General features: G+C 34.7%; 1 protein-coding gene across 1 annotated transcript in view; it reads right to left on the bottom strand.

Annotated features, from left to right (window-relative positions):
• SRP54 (signal recognition particle 54) overlaps positions 1 to 23793 on the bottom strand; it is a 51180-nt gene that overhangs the window by 5188 nt on the left and 22199 nt on the right. Inside the window, exons 4-13 of the mRNA XM_016198444.2 lie at positions 22772 to 22856; positions 18894 to 18998; positions 17795 to 17861; positions 17656 to 17713; positions 10556 to 10706; positions 9365 to 9513; positions 8995 to 9095; positions 8400 to 8486; positions 3925 to 3998; positions 3600 to 3708 (exon numbers count right to left, since the gene is read on the bottom strand). Of these exons, the coding sequence (XP_016053930.1) occupies positions 3600 to 3708; positions 3925 to 3998; positions 8400 to 8486; positions 8995 to 9095; positions 9365 to 9513; positions 10556 to 10706; positions 17656 to 17713; positions 17795 to 17861; positions 18894 to 18998; positions 22772 to 22856 (986 nt within the window). The remainder of the gene's footprint in view (positions 1 to 3599; positions 3709 to 3924; positions 3999 to 8399; positions 8487 to 8994; positions 9096 to 9364; positions 9514 to 10555; positions 10707 to 17655; positions 17714 to 17794; positions 17862 to 18893; positions 18999 to 22771; positions 22857 to 23793) is intronic.

The raw sequence follows: 23793 nt of genomic DNA, 5'->3' as shown, positions 1-23793 counted from the left end.
AACTGCTCCTCAGAGCATATACTAGGGCTAAAAGGTATATTTCAAAAAAGAATAAAAGAGCTCACCTTAGCTCTAAATACTAGTAACCTTTAGATCATAAATTTAGGCATATAAGCAGAAGTAGGTAGCTCTACCTATAATCAACAGAGTAACTATTATATTTCCTATTATCAAGTAATTACTACTAGTATTTTAATCCTTTCTGTAACATAAAGAATGAGTTAATTCCCTTCAGTGTTTTGATTACTCTTAGAATATGACATACATTTCTTTTGGTGTTAGTTGCACACAATCTCAGAAATGAGATGGCCTTCAGTCAAAATTTCTTATTATGTCTGCATTCTCTCTACAACATCCCTCAGTAAGTGGTCATCTTGCCTTGGTCTTAATATCCCCAGGAGACATAACCCACTATCTAACATAAGGTAATCCATACCATTTTATTATTTCTGTAATTATGGGAAATCTTTTCACATATTAAAATGGAATATGTTTTCCTAGTACTTTTTCCCATTTGCATAAATGTCCCCTTGCCAGGCACAAAGAATAAGGCTTTCAAATATTTGAGAGCCACATGAGACCTATGAATTTTCTCTGGGTGACAAATATCCAACTCTTTCGACCATTCCTTTTATAACATGGCTTAGAACCCCATTTATCATGCTGATTTCCTAAATACAACTTCTAATTTGTTATACCCTCTAAGCATACTGCCCAGAAGTAAACTGAAATCCAGGTGAAGTTTGATTACCAAAACAATAGAAATAAAGATCAAATTGTCTCATAATAAGCTTATAGTCCATTAAAACCTCTAAATCCATTTCATAAATGCAGCTTTTAAGCCATATCTTCATTATAAAATATTTAGGAAATGTGTATCATATTTCTTCCAAGAGTTCAAACAGAGTTAGAGAAAGAAGGTAAGCTAATAATATCCCATCATGGTAAGCAATATGATAGAGTTAAGCAAATAGCAGAAGGAGACATAGTTTAAAGAAGAAAGGAAGTCAGGAAGAGCTCCATGTGGTGGTTTCTCTTTAACTGAGTAGTCCTGAAGGACAAGCATGAGGTAAGTACAGAAGAGAAAGAAGCAAGGGACATTCTAGGAAGTAGAACATAGATTCCTACAGTAATAATTGTGTGTAGAAGGAACCAAGCATGGCTAAGAGCTGAGAGATTTAAGAAGCTGCCAAAGTAGGTAAGGGCAAGGTTATAACAGAACTTGTACGCCAAGCTTAGGAGTTTAGAATTCATCATGAAGACAATAAAGAACAAGTGAAAGATTCTGACCCCAGAACTATTATGTTTAGAAAGACCACTCTTGTGGCAGTGAGGAAGAAAGATTGAAAAGATGAGTGAAAAAAGAGAAAGGGAAATGTTAGGAGGCTAATATAGCAATCCAGGTAAGAAATGATGAGTGTATGAACTAACGCAGGGGATATAAAGGCAAAGAAAACAGAGAATACATGAGAAATATTTAGGAATAGAACTCACTAAAATCTAAGGTGATGTTAAGGTTTCTATATTCCACGTGAAGTGGTAAAACACTGATACAAGTAGCTATGGTAAGTTAAACATGTAGATATATTGTAATACCTAGAGCAACCACTAAGAAAACTATTCAGAGATATACTCAAAAACACCATAGGTACATTACAGTAATGTTCAAGTAACCCACAGGCAAGTAAAAAAGAGAAAGTAGAAGAACAAAATCAGAGGGAACAAACAGAATAATAAAATGACAGAACTAAATCCTAATACATGAATAATGTATCAGTTAAAAGAGATCATCAAAATATATTAAAAGAAAAAACAACCCAATTACATGAAACTCACTTCAAGTATGATACAGGTAGGTTAAAAGCAAAAGGCTGGAAAAAGATACACAATGTAAAAAACTAATTAAAAAAAGCTGAAGCCCGGCCAGTTTGGCTCAGTTGTTAAGCCATCGACCCATGCACCAAGAGGCTGCAGGTTGATTCCCAGTCAGGGCACATGCCCAGGTTGTGACCAGGTCCCTAGTAGCAGGCGTGCAGGAGGAAGCCAATCAATGGTTCTCTCTCATCGATGTTTTCTCTCTCTCTCCCTCTCCCTTCTTCTTTATGAAATTAATAAAAATTAAAAAAAAAAGTCGAAGTGGTTGCATTAATATCAAAGTAGATCAGGAACAAAGGAGGGCATTACATACAATTTGATGAAAGGATGACTCACCAAGGAGACATAACAATTCTAAATGTGTATGCGCCCAATAAAAGAGCTTCAAAATACATAAAGCAAAGCTGACACAACTGAAAGAGAAGTTAGGCACTTCAATACCTCTACCTCTACAATCAACAGAACCACTAGGACGAAAGTCAATAAGGATATAAATCAAAGGTGACCCCCGTTTCTAGCTTGGGTGACTGAGTAGACAGAAGTATCACTAAGGGAGAAGCACTACCTTTTGGATCTGATATACCTCAGAAAACTTTCAAACATGAAAAGAGAGATGTCTGTCCATCATTTAGTGAGCACCTAGAGAGAAGGTGATCCAGAGTGTAGACTCTTGAGCCAGAATAACTGAGTTTGAAGCCCAGCCTCTCCACTCTCTAGGCTAGTGATCTTGATGAAATTACTCAACTTCCCTGTTTGTCAGTTTCCTAATCTGTAAAAGCTAGATAACAATGGATTTTGACCCCAGAATTGTCCCTTAAGAGTTGTTGTGAAAATTAAGTGGGTTAATATATGTTCAGTGCTCAGGGCAGTGCCTAGGACAGAGTATAGCACAGAGTAAATATTCCAGATATGGCTGCAATTATTAATTCTACAGGCAAAACTTCTTGCAGTGTTGAAGATATAGAGATAAGACACAATCTTATTTAAGTTATTGTGAAAGCCTAGAGCTTAGGAAAGAGGTAGAAATTACATTAAAAAAAAAAAAAAAAAAAGCCTGAATTTCTTTGTAAATGAGGCCAGAAGTGAAGTGGTAGAGTAGAAAGCCTAAAAAAATGGTATGTTCGGTATACTTGCTGGATCGAATCAGAAAGGGTGCTTAAAAACTAGTAAAAAGATAAACGGGTCATGGGACTAAAGATGCTAATGGAATGAGAACGAGATAAGACTTGAAAATATAGAAGGCAGTGATAATAAAGTATTAGAGAGAAAGAGCAATATACCTAATCTGAGAAGACTGAAAACTGAACAATCAGTTTCAGAGCAAAATAAGTTTGCAAACATTGCTTAAACTATCCCTCTCCTATAAATCCCATTTCATGTTAACATATTAGATCTCTGGCACTTATAATAAACTTAACAGCTTTTTTAACCCGCATTCCACCAAATTTATTTGACTATAGAACTCCCCCCCTTTTAAGTTCTTTCTACCAACATCATGAAGAACTAGTGTTGTTTCCACGGAACTCATTTGGAGAAGCAGTGTACAAGACCTTTCTCTTAATGATGAAGTCCACCTACTAATCATTAACCTCTGAGTATGAGCTTTCAAATACAAATCTACCTAACAAAACTCTTGCAGTTTCAATTTTTTCCCGTCTTGTCCACAAGACCACAGTGAAACTCTCAACTTGCTGATATTCAGAACAAGTAATCTACCATCTTACCTTGATCATTCATACTATCCATTATCGTCATTAATTTCTTTAGCCTTGCCATTGACTCCTGTTCATTTCCTTTGCTCATAAAATCTGTTCCAAAACCAGGGATCATCCCCTAAAACAGACATATTTAAACATAAAATCAATAATAGCTTGAGATGGATTATTCAGAATGTTGGCATTTAATTATTGGCTTTAATACTGACTCTAAGTTTTTAAAGTATATATATTTTACGCAAATATTAAAAATAATTAAAGCAAGTACATCTGTTCTTAGAAATTTTAATGAAAACCAAAAGAAGTTAGAAAAAAACTTTTTAGGATAACTAACCAAGATTTGACTGAAGGGGCCCATTTTCATAATATTTTGAAACTGTTCATACATGTCTCGCAACGTAAACTGACCTGAAATATAATGAGTCAGATATATTAGAGAATATACATTTCATTTAATAAAACTAATATTTTCTTTAATCATGGGTTCATCTTGAAGCACACTTACAAAACATCCAATCAATAAATATTCACTGAGCAGTTACTATGTGCAAGATCATAGAATCAGAGGAGAATATAGAGATACACAGATTCTGTCCTAGAGAAGTTTACATTCTATCAGAGAAAGTGGAATAAACACATACATAAGAAACTTGAAAATATGGCAGACAAACTATACCTACTAGGATGACTAAACTTAAAAAGCCTGACAATACCAAAAGTTAAAGAAGATGTAGAGCCCATAGTAATCTTGAGAAGAACAAAGTTGGAGGAATCACACTACCTGATATCAAACTATACTACAAGGCCATAGTAATCAAAACAGCATGGTGCTGGCATAAAAACAGACATATAGATCAAAGGAACAGAATAGAGAGCCCAGAAATAAACGCATGCCTCTATGGTCAAATAATATTTAACAAAGAAGGCAAGAACATACAATGGGAAAAAGTCTATTCAATAAATGATGTTGGGAAAATTAGACAGATACTTGCAAAGAAAATGAAACTAGACACCTTTTTACACCATATACAAAAATAAACTCAAACTGGATTAAAGACTTAAATGTTAGACTCAAAACCATAAAAATTCTAGAAGAAAACAGACAGTAAAATCTTGGACATTTCTCATTGCTATATTTTTTCTGACATATGTCCTTGGGCAAAAGAAACAAAAGAAAAAATAAACAAATGGACTACATCAAATTAAAAAGGTTTTGCACAGCAAAGGAAACCAACAAAATAAAAAGACAATCCACTGAATGGGAGAACATATTTGCCAATGATACATCTGATAAGGGGTTAATATCCAAAATTTATAAAAAACTTAATACAGCTCAACACCAGAAAAGCAAACAATCCAACTGAAAATGGGCAAAGGACCTGAATAGACACTTCAAAGAGGATATACAGATGGCCAATAGACATATGAAAAATGCTCAATGTCACAAATTAAAACCACAATGAGATATCACCTCACACCTGTCAGAATGGCTATCATTAATAAATCAACAATTAAGAGTTACTGAAGTTATGAAGGAGGAACCCTCGAGTACTGTTGGTGGGAATGCAGATTGGTGCAGCCACTGCAGTATGGAGTTACCTCAAAATATTAAAAATTGAATTGCCTTATGACCCAGCGATTCCACTTCTGGGAATATCTCTGAAGAAACTTGAAAAATTGATTTGAAAGAATATATGCACCCCTATGTTCAATGCAGTGCTATTTACAATAGCCAAGATCTGGAGGCAGCCCAAATGCCCACCAGGAGATGAATGGATAAAAAAGCTGTAGTACAGCCTGGCCAGAGCGGCTCAGTTGGCTGAGTGTCATCCTGTGCACTGAAAGGTTGCCGGTTCAACTCCCGGTCAGAGCACATAACTGGGTTGTGGGTTCATTCCCCAGTTGGGGCACGTACAGAAGGCAACTGATAGATGATTCTCTCTCATACTGATGTTTCTCTCTCTCTCTCCCTCTCTCTTTCTTTCTCTCAGCATGTCCTCAAATGAGGATTTAAAAATAAAAATAAAAAAATCGGTGGTACATTTGCACAATGGAATATACTACTCGGCTACAAAAAAAGAGGGAGAAGGAAGTCTTACCCTTTGCGACAGCATGGATGGACCTGGAGAGTATTATGCTAAGTGAAATGAGCCAGTCAGGGAAAGATAAGTGCCATATGATTTTGCTTATATGTGGAATCTAATGAACAAAATAAACTAACAGCAGCAGCAAAAAAAGATGCGGAACAAGCAGAACTTTCATATGCTGGTGATAATATAAAATGGCAAAAACACTTTAGATTATTATTTGGAGTTTCTTAAACAGCTTAGCTGTCCACGAACTGGGATATGGATAGACTGTGAATGAAATACTACTCAGTGATTAAAGATCAGGCTACAGGTAAGTACAACTATATTATGCTGAGTCAAAGAAACCAGATGGGGGGGAAAGGGACATACTCAAGGATTCCTATGATTTACTGGGAAGAGAACAAACTTTCTGGAATTATGGAAATGCTCTGTGTTAGAGTGTGGATTATTGTGCATTTGTCAAAACTGAAATAATATCTTAATGATCAGTGCATTTCATTATATGCAAATTAACTTCAATTAAAAAAACAATTAACAATACAAAGAAGTACTTTCTATTTATGTCCTAAAGCTACAAATGAGAAAGGTATATGGTTTTAGGCATTCTTAATTTGAAGTGGCAGTAAAATATCTTAAAAAGAAATGTTAAACAGCAGGCAGCTAAAAATGCAGAATTAAACAGTGGTAGAGAAGGTTAAGGCTAGAATACCTATTTGGCCATTATACAGAAGTGACAATTGAAGCTATGATGACATAGGAAATCCACTGTCATGGAACCCAAGTGAAGAGTTTAAAAATAGAAAAGGCAAATAACCATTAAATATTGGGAACCAAGGAAAAAGAAAGGTCATTACATTCGGAAATTAGGAGGCCCGTAGTGACCTCAGAAATGAATAGAATGTTAAGAATAGAAGCAAAATGTGGAAAGACATAAGGAATGACCCAGGAGTCAGAAAGTAGACTGACTAGGAATATATTACTCAGTGTAGTGTGGTAGTGAAAGCAGTGGTGGGGCCAGTTAAGATAGTGGAAGGCAGGGGGAAAGAATCACCAATAAAGGATAGATTCATTCATTCAGCAAATATTTACTAAAGGCCTACTGAGTGTCAGAAACGGAACTAGGTACTACAAACATAAAATTAACCTCCTTTGATCTTCAAGTAGGAAAGACAGAGACAAAATAATTATAATGAATCATACAACAATTACAGGGTGCAATGGAAACAAACAGCATAGGATTCTCCTTATCCTAGGAAGCAGGAAAATGTCACTGAAGGACATTTAGGGAGAGACCTGAAGTATGTAGGAATTAGCCAGTTTAGCAGAGGAGAGGAGGGTAGAAGTAGAAAGAAGAGAGGATACTTAATAGGCAAATAGCAAGGGCAAAGGCTCAAAGCTGAGAGACAGCAAAACATCTTTGAGAAACAGAGCAATTCAGCATGACTGGCACATGGAATGCTAAGAATAATAGTGTCAAAATGACATGAAAGATGTAGGCTAGATGGCAGTCATTTAAAAACATTTTAAGGGCAATGGGAAGCCACTGAAAAGATTTTAAGAAAGGCAGAAATGGGATCAGATATGCATTCTGAAAGACTGTTTTGGCTGCAGTATAAAAATCAGATCCAAGGGGAAGAATACAAAAAACTAGATGTTATAAGACAGAATAAACAACCTCAGCAAGAGATGAACTTGCACAGATGCAGAGCAGCTAGAGAGAAGGGGGTGGAATGAAGATAATTAGGAGGAAGAATCAGTAGGGCTAACTGACTGACAGGAATGGGGTAGGCAGTGAGGAAATGATGAGTCAATGACAACACCCTCTGACAGGCAAAAAAAGAAATGATGCTATCATTCACTGATGATAACAATGGTGGGGAGGAGGTGGGGATGGGAAGATAAGGATATGTTGAATTTGAAGTGCCTATGGAATATCCAAGAATTGTCTAGTGAACATATAGATATGAGTTGAAACTCTAGAGAAAGAAGATGGCATAGAATGATCCCTGAAAAACATCAACATAAAAGAGAGGTAAATGCCTAGGTACATAACAAGATGAGTGAGGAGTAGCAAAAAGGCAAGACAGCATGTGACTGTGAAAATTAAGAGTAATAACTTTTTGAGAAAAATGAAAATGATCAATAATATTGTTGAATGTTTCTGATATACTGGACATTTACATACATTTGATAATTTAATCTTCACAAAACTCTATGAAGAAGAAACTTAGTATTATCTACTTTTTACAGATAAGGAAATTGAGGTTATATAATTTAAAATAGTATGTTAAAGAACCTGAGATCTTACTCACAATGATATATTTCTCTATTTCAATGTGGAGTGAAGAAAATATGTGTTTGTATATTTAATTTCATTCTCTTAGGTTTCTTTTTATATATTTTATCATATATAATTTTAAGTAACCAAACAGATTAGAAGAGTGTTCTAAACTTTTAGCCTGTTTTACCTCAAGGAACCCGCTGAAAGTCTCAATTTTAACTTTAAGGCACTTTGATTATAAGAAAAAAAAATCTAATTTTATAATTGCTCAGATGTCTGAGATTTAAAATGATATGCATATAAATCACCTAAAAAATAAACATTTCAGGAATTGACTTTAGTAACAGATTTATCCTTTCAAACAAATTAATACTAATTTTATTAAAAAGAAAGCAAGAGAAGATATCTGAGATAAAACACTTTTGTCTACTCATATACCATGTTTCAACTTCTCTATAAGTGCTTCATTGTCATCCAACTTCAACTCGTTGACTTTATCTATCAGTCCTTCAATGTCACCCATACCTATAATACCGAAAAAGTAAAATTAACAACAGTATACCTTACTTTACATTACACAAAATACATGCACATACATAATAACCCTGAGATAGGCAGGTCTGTTATTTCTATTCCACTTTATAGGTGAGAAAACTGAAGCTAGAGAGGTTAAGTGACAAAGCAGAGACTCCAGCCCAAGGTTTAATTCCAAATTCCACACTCTCTATAACACCTGGAGACATTACGAAAATTTTACTGCCATTAGCACTGCTATTAGTACAACCACATATTTTTGTATTGTGCAATAAAACTTTTCCAAAGAATTTGCCATTTATCTAAATAGCTCATGTTACCACTCTAACCACAGAAAGCAGATATCCACCATCTCTATTTTACAGGGGAGGAAGATAAATCATAGAAGGACATGATTTTCCTGAACTAGTTAGTGAGAGGGCAGGATTAAAATCCTAATCTGTCCTAAAAATTCATGCTATTTCTTGAAGATTTTTGTGTATCCTACCATCATACATACCAAGAAGTTTGCTGATGAAAGGCTGTGTTTTGAAAGGTTCAAAGTCATCTATATGTTCCCCTGTACCAATGAAAATAATTGGACTTTTTGTGGCAGCAACTCTGCAAAAAGAAAATATAAAAGGAAAACAAATTTCTTGCATATTTCAAAGCTAATTAGACAGAGGTACATAGATCAAGTTTCTTTTAACTAGTTAAAATAGAACTATATATCAGAGGGACTCCAAAATTTTGTTTCTATTTAAACTTCTTTTATAGACTATATTAGTACACTATTGGAATATATTTTAAATGATCAATAAGAAAGCCATACACACACACACACCCCATATAAGCCTAAGACATAGGACAAGAGTATCAATGATACTTACGCACTGAGTGCACCACCTCCTTTTGCATGGCCATCAAGTTTTGTCACAATTACTGAGGCTACATCTACTTTATCTTTAAAAGCCTTAGCCTGGGCTTCACAAGCCTGACCAATGGAAGCATCCATCACATAAACAATGTTATCAGGTTGCTAGAAAATTTAAATAGAAAAGAAACATTTTTCCTGATCTTCAGCAATTTCATCATTAGAAGCTATATAAAATATTTATTATAAATATTCATTCAATCAAATAAATATTTATTGAGGAAGTACTATGTACTAGGTACCATTTAGGTCCTGAGACAAAGAGATGAATAAGAAAATCCTTGTCCTCGTGGGACTTAACATTCTAGTCAGAGGAGACTGATCATAAATAGGTGTACAACAATTAAAATGGGGCAGAGAATATCAGTTTTGGGGTGAACAAGACTTCTTTAAGTAGGGAAGTTAGGGAAGGCCTCTCTGGAGGTAGCATTTGAGCCAAGGCCTAAATAAACAGAAAAAAGTTATACAAAGATCTGGAAGAATCACAATGTAGGCAAAGAAAAGAGCAAAAGTGAGTCAGAGAAAAATAAAAAGTAGAAGAGTGTGCACAGAAACCAAATTGAATAAAACTGAGGTAAGGCTATTTCCCTTAGCTCTCCTTAACTAGGTCAAAATAGTGGCATAGCTAAAAAGAAACTTATTAGAATTAACCATTAATCAAAGAATTACGGCTTCTATCCCAATGTGCTATGGATTACCTATAAACTGCTTCTTTTCCCCAAATTACTTTCATCAAATTTTTAAAGAGACACTAAGTGATGACTAGTATTTTAAAATGCTTCATTCTGAAAAATCTTTGAAAATTCAACTGAAATAAATGTTTCTAATTTAATTTAAATATTTACAGAAAGGAAATGCAACAGTTATTAGATTAATTCTTAAATTTTTTGTTTGTTATATTTTCTTATACATAATAATAAGATAAATGAGACAGGAAATTATTTTTCTGATACTTGCTCATGAAAATTTCATACTTAATGTAGAGAAGATTAAGTCCTTCTCATACAGAGAGAGGTACCCAAAACAAAAATAAATTACTTGGAATCTGTCTTACATGCAAAAAATAATTTATATAGATGATAAACTCAATCAGGGTTTACAATGAAATTAACCAAAGTCTTTATAATGTTAAACTGAGGCTACTTACTATAGCATTAGCAACTTGAAGCATTTCTTCAAACAAAGAGTCTTCTTGTTTATGACGGCCACTTGTATCAACAATTATAATTTCAAAATTTTCATTTTTGAATTTCTCCACTCCTTCAGAGGCAATGATAACAGGATCCATTTCTGTATAGCTATTTAACATGGACAAATGATTTAACAACCACAACAGCAAAACATCCTTTAATCTATTTTGAAAAAGTCATAATGATCTCAATTTCAATTTAGAAGAATAAAAACTAGTAAGTATTAAATATAGCAATTTACTTCTCAATCAGCATGAAGCAGTATCTAGTTTTCCAATTACAAAATCCTATATAATTCTTGCATGTCTTTTCTGAATAAGTTGTGTTTCCTTCAATTTTTTAAAATACAGTAACTGAACTTACATTACCTCGTGTTTCAAACATTTTCTTTAATACAGTAGTTGAATTTGTCTTACCTAGTGTTTCATACATGCTTTTCCAATTTTTTTTAAATTTTTTTTTTAACATATCTTTATTGATTTCAGAGAGAGGAAAGGAGAGGGGGAGAGAAAGGTAGAAACATCAATGATGAGCGAGTCATTGATCAGCTGCCTCCCGAATGCCCGACTGGGATTGAGCCCGCAACCCGGGCATGTGCCCTGACCGGGAACCAAACCCCAATCACCTGGATCCTAGGTTGATGCTCAACCGCTGAGCCATGCCCGGCCGGGCCATGCTTTTCCATTTCATACCCTTTTGCAACCATGACAAAAACCATTAAATGTTCCTGTAAAACATGGCTTTTAGGCTAGACAGCATTCCATCAGATGGCTATGCTATCATTTACTAAATAAATGTCCTATTGTTGGTCATTTAGGTTTTTCTAAGTTTTTGCTATTAATAATATAACCAATATGAGAAATACATATATGTTGATTCTTTGAAATTGTTATGACACACTCCTCCAGGTTGAACTTGGATAAGATGATCTGATCATTTAGATTTTTGGTTTTTAAAACGAAAATGTCCTCCACAAAGTTTAATTTCACTCCTACTGCACTACATTTTTACAATCCTTAAAAATCTTTTCAATTTGAAAATCAAAAAATGACATCACATTTTAACTTATATTCTCTTGATTAGTGGCAACTTTTTACACCACCAATACTGACAAATGAAAAAAAATAATCTTCAAAAGAAAATGTTTTTCCCCTAAAACAACAACTACAAAAATCAAGTAGAAAATACACTTAATAAGAATATGTGTGAGCCCAACTGGGCGTGGCCCAGTGGTTGAGCATTGACTTAGGATCCAGGAGATCGAGGTTTGATTCCCTGTCAGGGCACATGCCTGGGTGGTAGGCTTGATCCCCAGTCAGGGGCATGCAGGAGGCAGCAGATCAATGACGACTCTCTCATCATTGACGTTTCTATCTCTCTCTCTCTCCCTCTCCCTTCCTCTCTCTGAAATCAATAAAGATATATTAATAAAAAGTTTAAAAAGAATATGTGTGAGATTTAAATGAAGGAAATTACTAGTGAAGGACATTTTTCCCTAAATTAACTAATTTCAATCTAGTTCCAACAAAAATCTTGGGGTAATTTTTCTTTTTGAAATTTAATAAAGAATTCAAAATGTATCCAGGGAAGTAAGCTGGTTAGAATAGGCAAGAAAACACTGAAAAAGAAGATAAAGGTTAGTTATTACCAGATATTTTATATGTAAGGTACAATTAAAATTCATAAATGTGTAAAAAAATATTATCAAAGACATTTGTAAAGAAATTGATTAATTATATACATACATACAAAGGAATACAATGATGTTACAGAAAAATAATTCCCTTAAACAGAATGTTGTCTGTTACAGAATTATTAAAATCCCATTTTCTTAGTAATTGTTTTAATGAAGTATAACATACATAGAAAAGTCATACAAATTATCAACTCAATGAATTTTCAAAAGGCAAACACACTTAGACCAAGAAACGAGACAACCAGGGAAGCTACACTGACACTCTCCCAGGACCAAACTGGAATTACAACTAAAATATAGAAAAACCATCCTGAACAATCATCTGCAACTGAAGACTAGCTGGAGAGCACCCTCAGGACCAAGGAGGAAAGGTGGAGACCACATAGAGACTGGTAGGAAGTGTGGAGGCACACGAGGGCTGGCTGGGCTCCCACAGGCAGCAGCTGAAGATCCCGAGGGATATCTCAGCTGGAGGGGATTCCCACTGAGAACTCTTCGTCCTAAATCCCAAGCTGGGCTCTCCAGCCTAAAGCATCAGAACTGAGAAAGGTGCCCACATAACATCTGGCTGTGAAAAGCAACAAGGTTTCTATCTGCCAGGAAAGAAGTCTGGAAATGTAGGCACCCTCTTAAAGGGCAAACACAGAAAGTTTTGTGTGCAGCCACTCACCTTGGACTTTGGTGAAGGGAGGGCAGAGTAGACTAGAGGTGTGTGAGGAGAATTCAGGCGTGCTGGTAGGGGGAACAGAGCTCAGAGGGCAGCCATCTGGATTCCTGTGCTGAGTCATTCCCCCATACAGCAGAGGACATATTTCTCAGGCAGACATTTACAGTCCAAGCAGTTTTTGCCTAGGGGGGAAGCAATTGCTCCATCCTGCTGGAACACCTCTCACCCCACCCTGTGGAGTTTCTAAAGCCTAAGGCTCATTTAGAGACTGAATAACTGCCTCTGGGTACTTTGAGTCTTTGCCTGATTTGCTTCAAGACACAGGGCTTGGAAAAGCAGGCCTTGGTGCTCATCTCAGTCCTGTCCGAACACACCCAGTCCCAGCAGAGAAAACCACAGCTGTGGAGTGGGGAAAACTTCAAACAGGGTACTCAAGACCAGTCACAAACAGCATTTGATATTGGCCTGCACCAGAGACCACCCAAAAGACTGGGAGTCCTAGCAGATCTAACTAATACACAGAAACAAATCCAAACAGGCAGTCAAAATGGGGAGACAAAAAAACAAGCACCAAATGAAAGAACAAAAGAATTCTCCAGAAGAGATAAATGGAATGCAGATAAGCAATCTAACAGATAAAGAGTTCAGAATACTAATCATAAGGATACTCAACAGCATGAACAAAGATATCAAAACGATGAGGAAAATTAAGAATGACATAGTAGAAATTAAAAAACACTAGAAGGAATAAACAGCAGATTAGTGGAAGCTGAGGACTGCATCAGCAAATTAGTAGACAGGGTAGAAAAAGGTCACCCAGAGAACCAAAAAGAAAAAACAATTAAAAAAACAGGACAGTTTAAGGGAGCTGTGGGAAAACATGAAATGTAACAATATTCACATCATAGGAGTGCCAGAAGGGGGAAAGAATAAGCAAGGGATAAAGAATTTGTTTGAAGAAATAATGGCAGAGAACTTCCCTAGCCTGGTCAAGGAAACAGCCACACAAGTTCAGGAGGCACAAAGAGTCCCAAGGAAGAAGAAACCAAAGAGGCCCATACTCAGACACATCATAATTAAAATGTCAAAAGGTCAAAACCAAGAGAGAATTTTAAAGGCAGCAAGAGAAAAGCAATCTGTTACCTACAAAGAAGCTCCCATAAGGCTGTCAGCTCATTTCTTATCAGAAACTCTACAGGCCAGAAGGGAATGGCATGAAGTATTCAAGGTAATGCAAAACAAAGTTCTCAAACCAAGACTACTCTATCCAGCAAGGCTATCCTTCAGAATAGATAGTGAAATAAAGAGCTTTCCAGACCAAAAAAAAGGCTAAAGGAGTTTATCACTACCAAACCAGCATCACAAGAAATGTTAAAGGGACTGGTGTAATAAGAAGTCAAAATAGAGAGAATAGAAACATAAGCATAAAAAAATAAAATGACAATAGATAAGAACCTATCAATAATAACCTTAAATATAAATGGACTAAATGCTCCCATCAAAGGACATAGGGTAGCTCAATGGAAAACAAAACAAGACTCAAATATATGCTGTCTACAAGAGACCCTCAGAACAAAAGACTCACATGGGCTGAAAAAAAACAAAACAAAATGAAAAAAACCTCTAGAGGGCTTTAAGTAAGATATCAATAGCAATATAGTCATAGTAGGGAACTTTAACACCCCACTGACTCCACTGGATAGATCTTCCAGACAAAAAATCAACAAGGAGCCTGGCCGGGTGTGGCTCAGTTGCTGAGCCTGGACCGAGGATCCAGGAGATCATGGTTCGATTCCTGGCCAGGGCACATTCCTGGGCTGCGGGCTTGATCCCCAGTCAGGCGTATACAGGAGGCAGCTGATCAATGATGACTCTCTCACCACTGATGTTTCAACTCCCTCTCTCCTTCTCCCTTCCTCTCTTTGAAATCAATAAAGCTATATTTAAAAAAAAAAAGTCAACAAGGAAACAGTGATTCTAAATGACACACTGGATTAAGATGGATTTAATTGACATTTACAGGACATTTCACCACAAAGCTGCAGAATATGCATTCTCCTCAAGTGCACATGGGACATTCTCAAAGATAGACCTCATGTTAACACACAAGTCTCTACAAGTTCAGTAAGGTGGAAATCATATTAAGCATCTTCTCGGACATTTACACCATAGAATACTATGCAGTGTAAAATGATGGATCTGCTACTTTTTGAGACAGCATGGTGGGACCTGGAGAGTACTATGCTAAGCATAATAGGCCAGTCAAAGAAAGACAAGTATCACATGATCTTACTCATATGTGGAATCTAATGAACAAAATAAACTGATGAACAAAATAAATCAGAGACATAGAAGCATGGAACAGACTGACAAATCTCAGGGGAAGGCAGGGGTGTGTGTGTGTGGGGTGGGTGTGGGGAGAGATTAACCTAAGAACTTATATGCATACATGCATAACCCACGGACACAGACAATAGTGTGGTGAAGGCCTAGGAGGAGGAATACAGGGAGGAGAGGATCAATTGGGGGAAAAAAGGAACATTTTTAATACTTTCAACAATAAAGGCAAATTAAATTAAAAAAAAAAAGAAAAGAAAAAGAAAAATCAATAAACTATTAAAAAAAGAAAAAACAGAAACAACATAACCAGCACCTCACTTCCTCCCAAGGGTAATCACTATTTGTGTAAGATCCCATTCTAATCAACTCTATAGTGGCATATTCACATACAATAAAATGCACTATTGTAAATGTTCGTTCTGATGAGTTTCACAGTTTACATAACCCATATAACCACTATCACAGCAATCAAGGTACAAAGCATTGTAAAGTTCCATTTCAATTTAAAATGATCGATCTGTCTATCATCTATCTATCTATCTATCTATCTATCTATCTATCTATCTATCTATCTATCTATCTTCTATCTATCTATCTATCTATCTATCTATCTATCTATCTATCTATCTATCATCTATCTCATCATCTATCATCTATCCGTCTAATCTTTGTGTTCATTTGATTTGTAAAGACATTAAAAACAAGCACAGATGGACACGCTAAAAACTGGTAAGTTAGGAAGTGAAACTGTTAGTGCTTTCACTTCTTTAATTTAAAACTTTTATTTAAAATAGTGGCTTTTTAAAAAAAAGACAGAACAAATAATATGACAGTTCTGTATCTACTGCCTCCCCCGCCAAATGCTATATATAAATTTAATATTGCAGATATAGTTCAAGTTCTCCCCCAGTCTCATTCCTTTCAGCCCTCCAAAAGGAAATAAAGCTCACTAATACTTTAGTCCATACTATGTTGTATGTTTTTTAAGTTAATATGAATAAAGGAGAGATTATTTAATAAATGGTACTGAGAATACTGGTTAAAAATTAATACTCTGGCTTTGGCCATAAGTTCAAGTATCAGTTACATTATACCATTTGCAAATTTTGAACCCTACAGATATAACTTTATTATCTCTTGATTTTTAAACCTATGCTAGAAACAGTTCTTATCCTAAAAATAAAATTCCTATCATTATTCTTTAATCTTCCTGTTAGAAATAATCATTAAAAAATAACTAAAAGGAAAAAATTTAAAATAAAGAGCATATATAGCCAAAGTTCACTAGCTTTTTTGACCAGCCAAAAAGTAGAAGGTAATGATTAACAAAATAATATCATCTATTTAATTACCCCAATTTTTAGCTTCTTTAAAAGCTTTCTTCCTGAGGGTATAATAAACCACTTACATTAATAATGTTAAGGAAAATGCTATTTCCTCAAACAAGTCCTTCTAAATTCAATCTAGACTCATTTATTTTAATTAATCATTCTAACATATACAAACTACCTGAATGAATAGCAATGTATCAAATGAAGGACAGCAATGACCAGAATCTCTGAGATATCTAAAGACTGTAAGCAATTTTAAGATGATTGAACTTTTTTAAAAAATTGACTTGAGCCCAGGCGGGTGTGGCTCAGCAGTTGAGCGTGGACCTGGGATCCAGGCGATCGGGGTTCGATTCCCAGTCAGGGCACATGCCCGGGTTGTGGGCTCGATCAATGACTCTCTCATCACTGATGTTTCTATCTCTCTCTCTCCCTCTCCTTTCCTCTCTCTGAGGTCAGTAAAGATATATTTAAAAGAAAAAAAATTGACTTGAGAAACATAGACTTGTTGTTCCATTTATTTATGCACTCATTGGTTGATTCTTGTGTGTGCCGACCCACAACCTTGACTTATGGGGACAACATTCTAACAGACTGAGCTACTCCAGTCGGTGCAAATGATAAAACTTTTAAAAATGATGTACTAAAGAAACAAGACAGTGTGGAATTCATACTGTGTGTTTAACCGAGAAGTGCTTCAGATAGGTCTTAAAAGAAACAACAGGAATAGAGAGAAGCAGAAGGTCAAAAAGTATGCAAAGGCAGAATTAAAAACTAAATAATGTCTAATCTATCAGGCTGAATCAGAAGAGTCATGTATAATAATAAAAGTTACCAATTTATTAATTATACCCCCACTTTATTCCAGAAAAGATTTAAGCTTACATGTATATATCAGTATAGCATCAAATAGCATCAAATAAAAAGACAGAAAAGACGAGACACTTGAGTATCAGATAGCATCAAATAAAAAGACAGAAAAGACGAGACACTTGAGTATCAAAATAAAAAACAAAAACCCACCTTCCATAGAATGGAATTCTTGCTTTAGTAGCATTCTGTTTTAGTTGGTCAAAAGCCCCTACGAGATAAAGTGTTAATGAGTCCTCAAACTTAAAAATAAAAATTACAGAAAACAAATTTTCAAATTTCAACACATTACCTGCTCTGAATGTGTCTGCACATATTAAACAGGTCTTCCAGCCTTTCCTCTGGTAATAATAAGCTAACTGGGACAGGAAGATTAAAAGATATATAATATCAATAAATACACGCTATTATATACATAATTTTTTCTGTTTGTCCTTATTTACTTAAGGAACTAAGTAAAACCACCACTATTCTCCCTGAATGTTATTAAATTTTTGATACAGCAACTTTCCTAAAAAGTTTAAATTCTAACTGCCATACAGTCACATTCAATGGATATAAAATGATTAAGCAACAAATGACTATAGTAAAAAATGTAACTATTACTAGTGTTAAGTAAAAATAATAACAAAATCCTTTAAGAAACAATCCTTTGTTTTTTCCTAAGCTATAAAATAGTTGAGGCTTGTGAAACAAAAGGTGGTAACAAAGCTGAGGCACCCAATTCTGGAGGAAAGAATTAAAAATCATAATGAGCCTGGCTGGGCGTGGCTCAGCCGTTGAGCGTCGACCTAGGATTCAGGTGATCAGGGTTCGATTCCCGGTCAGGGCACATGCCTGGGTTGAGGGCTCGATCAATGACTTTCTCATCATTGATGTTTCTGTCTCTCTCTCCTTCCCTCTCTCTGAAATCAATAAAGATATATTTAAAAAATAATAAAATAATAAAATAAATAAAATGACATTGGGATTAAAAAAAAAATCATAATGAATTAAAAAATCAGCAAAAAGATAGGTAAAATAAAAATCTATATTATGTTGGGCATGACACTGTGAAAAAGGAGTCTTGAGCCACAGGAGATAAGGTAAACTATTTTCCCCCCTCTAAAAAATCATATACTCACCTCCTTAAAGGACAGGAAGTCTTTTTGGTAAAAGAAACAGCATAGTTATACATAAAAGTCTTATCATTCTTACAAAAAGCAATCATGAGAGAGACTATGGGGTTACTTTTTCTTATCCTACAAAAAGCTATTACAAATACATAATAGATACATCAAGCAATACAAAACTGTAAAGTCACAATACTATAAAGCCTTATTTAACATAAAATTTGACTTATACAAACATATCTTCTCTATGGCTTTATTTTAAAATTAAGTATAATTTACCTTTGAACATGTGGTAGTTTTACCACTCCCTTGCAATCCAACAAACATGATCACATTCTGTTTTCCTTTAGTGGGTGTCCATGCTTTAACTCCAGGGTCTACAAGCTACATTCCAAAAATAAAATAAACATAAAATCAGGTTAACTATGCTTACATTCAAAACCCCTTTCCCCACGACTTTTAAATTGTAAAAAATAATTTAAGAACATTTGGTATAAAAGGCAATCATTGTTCTACTATTCTAATATAACTCTATTTCCCTTTATACATAGTGAAATTTAAGAACTTAAAATAATGCACTGCGAAGTCATAAGCAAGCCTATACTTCCAAACCAACTCAGAGTAAGAATTTCAGAACATTTTTTAAGACAAAGTAGAATGTAAATAAAATGTGAGACCAAGTTTGAGTCAAAGGAACAATCTACATTAGCATTGCAGAAATATGAAAATATATGTACAGGCCACATATGAATTTTTAAATTTTTAGTAGTGAAATTTAAAAAAGCAAAAACAATTGATATTAACTTTAATATTTTATTTAACCCAATATGTCCAAAATATTAACATTTCAACATGTAGTCTACACTTAAAAAATAAGATATTTTATATTCCCTCTCCCCATAGGAGGTATTCAAATTTGGCATGTATTTCATACTTACAGCACATCTCAGTTTGGACTAGCCATATTATAAAAGTGCTCAATAACCATATGTGGCTAACAGCTACAATATTGAGATAGCACTTATCTTTATGTTCAATTTGATAAATGTTTATGAGCAAAATTACAAATTACATGTGAAAGAATTTCCAAGTCAGTCAAATGTCAAATTCTCCAATGCCAAAGATTTACTGTTCTATAAATTAAATATATTTAGAGGATAAGTAAAAAATAATCACCAGTTTTATAATGTCAGTGGAAAATGAAGGTTCACACATGAACAGTCCCCAAACTAACGAGCATGGTATTTTTAAAGTTCATTTAAAAAAGTAATTCATTTGCAAGTCAGTTGTTTGGAGCTTGAAACATGGAGCTCTATATGATAATAAAGCCATAATAGTATTTAATGTCCTAGACCAGAGGTCGGCAAACTATGTGTATAAAAAGTTTTAATGGAACACTGCCACACCCATTCACTACTGTTTTTGTGCTACAGCAGCAGAGCTGAGTAGCTGCAACAGAAACCATATGGCCCACAAAACCTAAACTATCTAGTCCTTGAGAGAAAGTTTGCCGAGCTCATGCTAAAGGATACCATGAAAGTCACATAACCCATAATATACCTGAATTTGGAGGAAAGTAATGTTGTAGAGAAGGGAGGAAAAGAACACACATTTTGCCTAGCCTTATTAAGTGAACTTCTGAAATAGGCAAAATCTATCTTAAACATAAATCCACTCCCCTTCCTCCTAGATCCTTTTAGAACACTAATGCTACCCTACATTTACCTCCATTCTCTATATCTCATGGCCCAATCACCTCTCTATGAACCTACTATTTGGAACATATGCATTTTACTGAATTATTATTCTATTAATCTACTCTTCACGCTGCACTCTACAATAACAATACTGAACTTTTTAGTCTCATGACTCCTTTATAATCATGGTAGTTTGTAAAGGTTAGCTGCTATGTGGAATCTGAAATCTAATTTTAATACTCTATTACAGTGATTTTCAACCTTTTTCATCTCATGGCACACATAAACTAATTACTAAAATTCTGTGGCACGCCAAAAAATATATTGTAGTTTTTACTGATCTAACAAAAAAATAGGTATAATTTTGATTCATTCACACTGGATGGCTGTTGTTGTGCTGGCTTTTGTCATATTTTTATTTGACAATCTAGGGGAAAAGAGGTCAGTGCCCCTGACTAAATAGTCAGGAGTCAGGTATTGTATGTTTTAAAAATTCTTGTGGCACACCAGTTGAAAATCACTGCTCTATTATTACATTAAATTCTGTTATTGTATCTTGCACTTTGAATGGATCTTGTACTGGTACATGATTTTCAAATATCATACATTAGTCATTTTAAAAATATTGGGATTCACATTCACTATACAATATCAAATAATTTTATTTATTAATATCAATATTGATCTTACCAGAAAAGTAAATATTGGGATGCTGTCAAATTCAATGTAGAGATACAAGTTTCTAGTTTGCACTTGAAAGCTTGAATTTTATCACTGGCCACAATATTGTTATAGTTATTTGTCTTAAAATGACAGGCTCACTTTATATACTTTGGAGAAAATATCTGCCAAATGCCCAAGTCTGAATAACCACAGATTACCTGTTTATTGTACATTCACATAAAAACGGTGATGTAGGAAAAAAGTGGCTTTCAATCAAACAATCACACATGTGTTTTCCTCAAGACAACCATCAAATTTCAGTATGCAGCAAATGGGCTTTCTAGATATTCCACATTTTATCACACAAAATCTTATAAAGACATGTGTATACTCAAGGGTCAAGATTTAATACAATGAATAGTTTCTATTGCTCCATCAAGGATATTCTTAAGTGAAACTGGCAAAATTTTTTATTTTTTTATTTTTTACTGCAAGTATGTGGTAGTAAAGAGTACAATGACTTCTAGTATAGTTTGGTACCACAGCTTTGATTTGTGCCAGGGAGTTTTACCCACAACTGCTTTTGCACAATCAGTGCAAATATCAACACAGTAAAAGAGACAGAAAAGGCAAATAATGTCTTAGTGTTACTGTGAAAACAGTTTGACCTTACATTGCACACCACTGCTCTGGACCATAAGCTTCTAAGTATAAGGACCAGTCTTACTCATCTCTGTTATCATCAGCATTTGGCACACTGCCTAGAATAAGGCAGATACTCAATAAATGCTTCTTAACAAAGCACTTGATGCTCCATAATTGCCTATAGATGCCAATCCCTAAAAATAACAATTTTTATTCACTCTGTGCTCACCTTAGGTGCTAGATGAAAAGCAATCTGGAAATAATGTGAGCAGTGCTGCAAAGGGAATTTGGAGATCAGACCTGGGTCTGCCACTAACTGGCTGTCTTATTTTCTCAACTGCAAATAAGAAGTATGACTGGACAAGTACTCTGATCCCTTCTCTCTGAATTTCCTTTTTTATTAATTAGTCTACAGGACTAAATTGAAATGACATAGCCATCTGAGATAACTAGACTTTTTCAAAGTACTAATCAGCCTGTAGGAACCAAAGGAGTAAATGAAACTAATCACACACATAGTGAAAAACACTAGGAGATCACTAGCAGACATCTGTTCCTCCTTTAAAAAAAAAGGGGGGGGGGCTTTAGTTCCTTCTTTCCACGCCCCCACCATTAGACCCCATACATATTTTTTAAAGCTCTGAAGATTTTCGCCATAATTTTCACGATAGCAGCTGCGATATCAGTTCTAAGGTGAGGCAAGGTAATAGGTTATACTTCTTACATGCAAAATAAAACTTCACTAAATCAAAATTGCTCATATCTAGGCAAGTGTGTGAATATTTGGTCTTTTTAAAGGGAATTCTGTATACAATGAAGAATGTAGAAAAGAATATTTGCCCAGAGTGACTTTCTATACAAAAGTAGGACCTGCGATAGGCAAAACTTGACATTGACTGTTTGTAACATGACTTCGGCATTTTTTGCAGGAATATACTGGACTTCATATCTGTACTCAAAATTTTGTATTCAGAAAAGCTTATAATAAAAATAGGCCACTTCAGAAAAGTTAATAATCCTCAATTAATACTTTTAATATAGATGAACAGTCTATAAAAATATTAAAAAGTATTCTAAAATAGTATTCTTGTTTGCAGTGCTAATACATTTTTACCCATTGAGTCTATAGCAGAATCTTGATATACTTTTTACCTTCACAAGTTCTTTAAATACAGCATGCTGAATCATTTTTCTTTTGTTAAGACCAGATGCCATCTCCTCAAGATCAATAGCAGACCTTCATGATGATGGTATTTGGGGGTAGGAAGGAGAAAAGCCAGTTAAGACACTCTAAAAAGAAGTTTCTGCCCCAAAGAATGTAAAAATATTCAGTCATTCATATTAATAGCCTTCTAATTAACATACTTACTACAGATTCAAAAGCCTATACCACAAAGAATATACCAGAATGTATCATGAAATAGTAGATGCAAAACTTTGGTTAGTTTTGGAAGGCTTTTTTTTTAAATCTAAATATTAATTTGTCTTCATATCACTGGAGAGTATTAATTTTATTTATTTTTCTTGAAGCATATATGATTTATTTATTTATTTTTGCAGCATATATACTTTAGATATCTTTAAACCTAGCAGAAAATAACACTACTTTCTCTAGTCCTACATGCTTAAACGCTAGCAGTTCTACATTTATTACCCAGTCTGGTAATATGAAAAGGAGGAATGGCCTGTGTATAACAAGGGCTAGGATCCAAGCAGGTAACTGACTTGCTTACTTTACTCTACATGCCCTACCCCAGTCAGTACCCCTCCCAATGAACACAATAACTGAGACCAGACACATCACTCCTTCATTCAAATTTGGACAAAGAAACGAAAATGAAAACAAAAGAGAAGACAATTCTCCAATGATGAAGAAGACTTATTAATGGCATCTGAAGCCTGAAGAGGACAAAATGGCACCACTCCTCCATAAAGAATCTGAATTGTTATAAGGTTTTATATTAAAATACTACTAGTATATGATCGAATCCATTCAAATGCAGTAGGAAGATGGAAAGAAATCCATAAATAAATGAAAGCCAGATGTAGTTTATTCCTTGAACATTATGAAAACATACTATACACGCAATCTTCCAAGATATGAGTTCTGTTCTTCTCTAGTACTGTACAGCAGAAACATTTTGTGATACAGCAGACTTTTCTAGTTAGCTCTT

This window comes from Miniopterus natalensis, chromosome 1, assembly GCF_054644295.1.
Source record: "Miniopterus natalensis isolate mMinNat1 chromosome 1, mMinNat1.hap1, whole genome shotgun sequence".
In the NCBI taxonomy this organism is placed as follows: domain Eukaryota; kingdom Metazoa; phylum Chordata; class Mammalia; order Chiroptera; family Miniopteridae; genus Miniopterus; species Miniopterus natalensis.
Note: the sequence above shows the minus strand (reverse complement) of the source record. Positions and strands in the feature narration are given on the sequence as shown.